The 5,649-nt window shown below is 39.1% G+C and overlaps 1 protein-coding gene across 1 annotated transcript; it reads right to left on the bottom strand.

The window, feature by feature from the left end:
* Positions 1-45: 45 nt before the first annotated feature.
* On the bottom strand, positions 46-5,362 carry LOC116175980 (RNA-binding protein cabeza-like). The gene is made up of 9 exons (XM_031494379.1): positions 5,218-5,362; positions 4,836-5,070; positions 4,334-4,504; positions 4,201-4,282; positions 3,400-3,428; positions 1,768-1,892; positions 810-1,092; positions 422-761; positions 46-215 (listed from the first exon to the last, which is right to left on the bottom strand). The coding sequence occupies exons 2-9, from the start codon at positions 5,044-5,046 to the stop codon at positions 167-169; spliced, it is 1,290 nt and encodes a 429-aa protein (XP_031350239.1). The 5' UTR covers positions 5,047-5,070; positions 5,218-5,362; the 3' UTR covers positions 46-166.
* Positions 5,363-5,649: the final 287 nt, after the last annotated feature.

Consider the following 5,649-nt stretch of genomic DNA (forward strand, 5'->3'; position numbering starts at 1 on the left):
ATTAATGATTTACATGTGATTCCGACTCTTAGAAAAGTGACAAACTGCAGTAACAAATCGAGAGATATTTATTATTAAAGATTTTACTAGTCGTACTTAAATAAAAAAAATTATACATTAGGTTTTCCTTAAGGACTAAAAATTACCAAGTAAGATATTACAAAAACTAATATGGCTGAGGACGATCCCGACCTTCACCACCATCCATTCCACCCCTGTAACAAGCAACATAAAATTAGTTATGTTTTAAAGCTATCGAAAAGTAGTGTTTCTTCAGACAGGATACACATTCAGGAAACATCCAGTGTGCGTTTTATAAAGAACTTGTTATACCCTTTTAATAAAATGATCAACAAATGCCAGAAAAATGTTCTGGTTATTGTTGAGAAAAGGGATATGATTATATGGAGTTTCGTTTTACCTGCCACCTCGACCTCCAAAACCACCTCTGCCCCTTGGTGGCCCAGAGCGTCCTCCGCCGCCACCCATGGGTCGACCACCATCTCTGTCTCCTCTAAATCCACCACCACCTCCTCTACCGCCGCCCCCACCACCTCGTCTATCGCGTCCTCCAAATGACGAACCGCCACGTCGATCGCCGCCTCCACCTCCACCGCCCGAACCTCCTTCTGGTTTAGGCGCACTGCATCGATTACATTGGTTGCGCCACGCGAAGTTAGTATTGCCGCAATCTTCACTGGGACATCGCCAGTCGCCCTCCCTACTCTCTCTGTCTCTAAATCCTCCACCGCCACCTCCATCTAGAACAGCAAACATGTAAACCAAGCATTTTAATAAAAATCACTCACCGCGATCGCCTCCACCTCCTCCGCCGCCACGTCTGGGGCCACCGCCACCGAATCCACCACCTCCGCCACGTCTTCCACCGATTCCGCCGCCGCCCCAGTTATCTCTTTTGGTGGCCAATTGCACTTTAATACTGCACCCTTTGAACTCTTTACCATCAAACCATGAAATAGCGGATTCGGCAGCCTTTGTATCATCGTATGTTACTGTCGCTTCGCCTTTTGACGCGCCTGTAGCTTTGTCTTTGTATAACCAAATCTTGGGCTTCTGCGTTCTTTTGTCCAACTGCATACAAAAAGGAAATTAGAATAGTATATTGAAAGACAAGTGTTACAATGCGACCTATTGTAATACGACTATCTTGTGGCACGAGTGGCGATGCGAAGCGTAGCCACGAGTGTCCGCAAGATAGGAGTATTACAATAAAGCATTGTAACACGCGTTTTTCATACTATTTTTTCTATTTCGGTGCTTTAATTTAATTAAAAAAATCATTATCAGAAACTATAGGGAACATTACAACTAACATGTTTTATGTTGGGAACACTTTTTATGCCGTTAAGTTTTAGGTTGGCAGCGTAGTAAGACTGACATTTTGAAGTTCAAACAAGTACCCAACGAAGTACTTACTTGTACTAACTTAACTAGTAACTGCCAACTTAAGAGATGAGTTACCAAAAAAAAACGACTATAATCACTGTCTTTGTACAACTGTTTTCAAAACAGTTGTACAAAATCATCATTGTGACACCGAAATAGAAAAAAGTTTTTGTTATTGAATTTATGAATAAACAAAACGAATTCAGTGATACTGTCGCAGATACAATAATCTAGAGCTGGCAAAAGAGACTTCTAGTAAATAGGTAAATCTGCATAATTCTATTGCGAACTTCAAAATGTTCATTAGACATTGAAGGTCTAACCACAAAGTGCGGTTCGCTTGAAGTAAGAGAAACAAACCTTAATAACTCCAATCGATCCAAAATGTTCAGCAATTTCCTCTTCAGATATATCGGTATTCATACCAGAAACAAAGATTGTATCCTGTTGCACGATCATCTCGCCCGATCCACTACTGCCGCCTCCTATAATTAATATAATGCAAATAAAAAAGTAAGGGCGAAATGTTTACTTAAGCTATAACTCTAACCCAATCAAAAATCTAATTACGTAGAGCAAATGCTCAAAACCGTACCAGATAAAGCGGGATTGCTTTGCTATTGTTTTTGTACTACTCTCCCAATTACCAAAACAAAACTTTTATCGTTAAACAAAAATGAATCACCATGTTCATTACACCCTAATTTCGGTTATATAAAGAATATGAAAGAGCTGTTACCAGGTTTAGACTTGATTCTTTAGTCCTTATTACGCGTTTCTACCCTAAATGAAAAAAAGTACCCGCAAAATGTTAAGCTTAAGATTCTAAGTTAAGGACCAAATAACCAATTCTAAATTTGTTTACGGAACCACCTAGTTCAATTGAATACAAAAAGCCATTCGGACTTCAATCAGAAGCTACCTTTATACCATCTTTGTTTTAAACAAGTGTCACCGGCTGTAGCCATTAGTTGTGTAATAAAACACACTCTCTTTGCAACTTTAACACCATAATCTGTACCTCAAAAGCCAAATTTGTGTAATAAACATGTACTCTTTTGCAGTAATAGCGTAACAGTCATTAACTAATACCTTTAGACAATATCCAGTGGGGACATAGACACGCCCACTATGACACCAATCAAAACTCTCGGATTAAAAATAATCTAGACCTTTGTAAAACTGTAGTTTGATCCCAATTTTACATATCCCAGTATGCAAAGCTTAACCCAGATTAAAAAAACCAATCCAATAAAAGTAATGTACGCTGCTGGTCACAATTTAAAAATACTGCCTGTTCGGAACTTATTAATTAATGGTTTCACCCTATGGAAATGACCGTCAGTGCAGAAGGCCATGTTACAATGACCACCAAATTAATTAAACATCGCTGATGAAATTTACATTGTATTACAAGTCAATTAGTCTGGCTTCATGTCATGTAAGTACTACGATTATCAAGATTCTATAGTCAGAAAAAATGTGGACACAAAATAAACCGAAACACCTACATAATTAGTTATTTAATTGTGAATCGTGTACCAGAAGTGGAATTTGATTTTGTTTTAACTTGAGAGCTCTAACACAAAAAATTTACTTGTACTTTCCAGTCAAATTTTAATAAACTGCCCCCCTATTTGTTTATTATCGTAAAAAATGTGTGTTACTCTTTGTTCGAAATTTGTAGAGAAAATACGCAAGTTTTTATGGAATTACCAATTGAATACGATTTTAGACATCACGCAATATGACAACATGTCCGATTAGACCATACATTTGCTTTAAAAGGTTATGTTAAGGTTAGGTAAATTTCAGACTGTTCTTCATGTACAGAGTGAGATAATTTATATCACAATCAGGAAATTGGCAGACACACTTGCATGTAACTTTTAGTAAAAACAAAAATAAAAAATACCCAAGCAGCTCTTTCATAATATAAATAAATCAACAAGAAACCATAAAATGCACCAGATGCATATCTGGCGCTTTTACCTTTATTAAAACCACCTCTGTTCCCACCGCTAAAACAGAAGGTAAACGATCAGTAGTTGCAGACACCAAGCAAGGGGGTGAAACGCATGTTGCCATTTTCATACCCAAGAGTACACATAAAAAATCTTCTTCTGAAAGAGTTTTTTGTAAACTGTTCTGTAAGCGTCAGTCAGTCTTGTTCGGTCAACCTGTATTTACAATTTACAGTTCACCCTAATTAAATACCCTTACAGATCATTGGAAAGATTGATAAAACAGAATATAAATCAAAAACGTTTAAGAAATCAATTTACAATGCAATTTAAACTTTACAAAAAAAAAATATCCCCAAAAATAGTCATGTCGAACAAAATGAACCTGCTGAGAAACCATTTAATACATATTAATGATGTATATTTAGACCATATGTTTACAAATAGAAACCATGAAAGTTATATACATATATCAATGCGGCATTGGGTACCTACTCTACGAAGCAAGCTCATTCAAAAACCCCCCAGGGGGGTTTTAAAATGATTGCCAAACATACACTGAATATATGTATATAAGTATGTAAAATGCAAACGTTGATTAACTTTGCTTGTTTGACCTGCACGGTACGCTTACCACAAACATAACCTCAAAAGTATAAAAGAAAAATAAACATATACGCAAACCCTTGTTGTTTTCAACTGCAGATGCTAATACAACCAACTGCAGTGAATGCAAAACCAATCAAGCACAGTCGACTGTAACACTTAATTTCACTTCTCGCAAAGAAGCTAACCAGAATCTTCAGAATAAACAGTATTGATAACTTACCCAAAGCCTCCTCTCATCCCTCCACTTTTGCGATCATCGCCACCGCCACGACTACTGAAGCCGCCAGATCCACGACCGCCCCCTAAATCAGGTCATTAGCAAAGAAATCGGTTACAAGATACACTGCGCTTACCTCCATACCCACCCCCTCCATAGCCTCCACCACCGCCTCCGCCGTAACTGTCATTCCCTCCATAGCCGTTTCCACCTCCGCCTCCACCGCCACTACTGTAGCCGCCGTAACCACCACCTCCGCCTCCGGAATTGTAACCGCCCGAATTTCCTCCGTAGCCACCTCCGCCTCCTGCACAAAGGAACGAAACAAGTATTAGATGACCTATTTGAACTTTGTTTCAGTGGCTGTAAAAATGGGAGACACCCTGTATAGCAAGATGGCAGGTGCATCCACAGAAAACAATTTCCCTCCAAATACCTACATGCAACAATCTTTTGTAAATGCTGCATGCAAATTTGAATTTGGCGCCAATTTTATACCAGGGAAAAAGGATTGCATCTTTCTGCAATTGTTACTAGAGATAGAATTCCTAACCTTTAAACATTGCGACAAAAGATCTACGAAGACAAGCCGCAGCATTGTCTATGTCATTTCGTGCGAAAATAAAGAAACTACGCACCTTGCGAAGAGCCGTAGCCGCCACCACCGCCGCCGCTATCGCGGTTTTGAGTCCACGATCCCCCTTGATTTCCGTAATTGCCGGATGACGCCTGTCCGCCATAACCTCCTCCGCCCTGATTGCCACCAAGCGAGGGTGGTGGTTGTGAATAATTGCCGTAACCGCCACCGCCACCTCCTCCGCTAGACTCGTACGAGTTGTAATCTGCCATTATAGTAAACCAAGCGGTTTCTCACTGAAAAAACAGTCCACCATGTTGTAAGGGGTTTATCATGACGAAGTAAATACACGTATAATTACAAAACGTGGGACGATTATTAAATTAAAAAATAAAGTTAACCAGCTCCAAAACGAGCAAAATATAAGAAAAACGTGTACTCACCAATTTATTGATAATAAAGTTCGAGTAACACCGGTCTTACTTGCCCAAGTACGCGGTCAATAATGGCGTGTCCGTGTAATAAAGCAAGCCGGATATGATGTCGCGCTTGAACTACGAACAAACAAATCAAGCGGCTATGTGATTGGCCGTAGCACTTTCGCCGGAAATACGTCGGCGCGTCTCTCTGTGACGTATTTCAAATCTCAACCGTTTCGAAACCGGAAAAACAACTTAAGGAGCAAAGTGTATCGCACTTAATGTGATATTAATTTATATAAATAACAACAAATTGTAGAATAACTTAAAGCGTAATTAATAGGGTCATTATCTAGTAGATATTTTTGACTACGCAGTACGTACATTCATTGTCCTTGGAATACCGCATACCTGTCGCTTAGGCAACCAACATATCATTTACGTATTTCGTTTTAC

The sequence above is a fragment of the Photinus pyralis genome, unplaced genomic scaffold, assembly GCF_008802855.1.
Source record: "Photinus pyralis isolate 1611_PpyrPB1 unplaced genomic scaffold, Ppyr1.3 Ppyr1.4_LG7, whole genome shotgun sequence".
NCBI classification, from domain to species: domain Eukaryota; kingdom Metazoa; phylum Arthropoda; class Insecta; order Coleoptera; family Lampyridae; genus Photinus; species Photinus pyralis.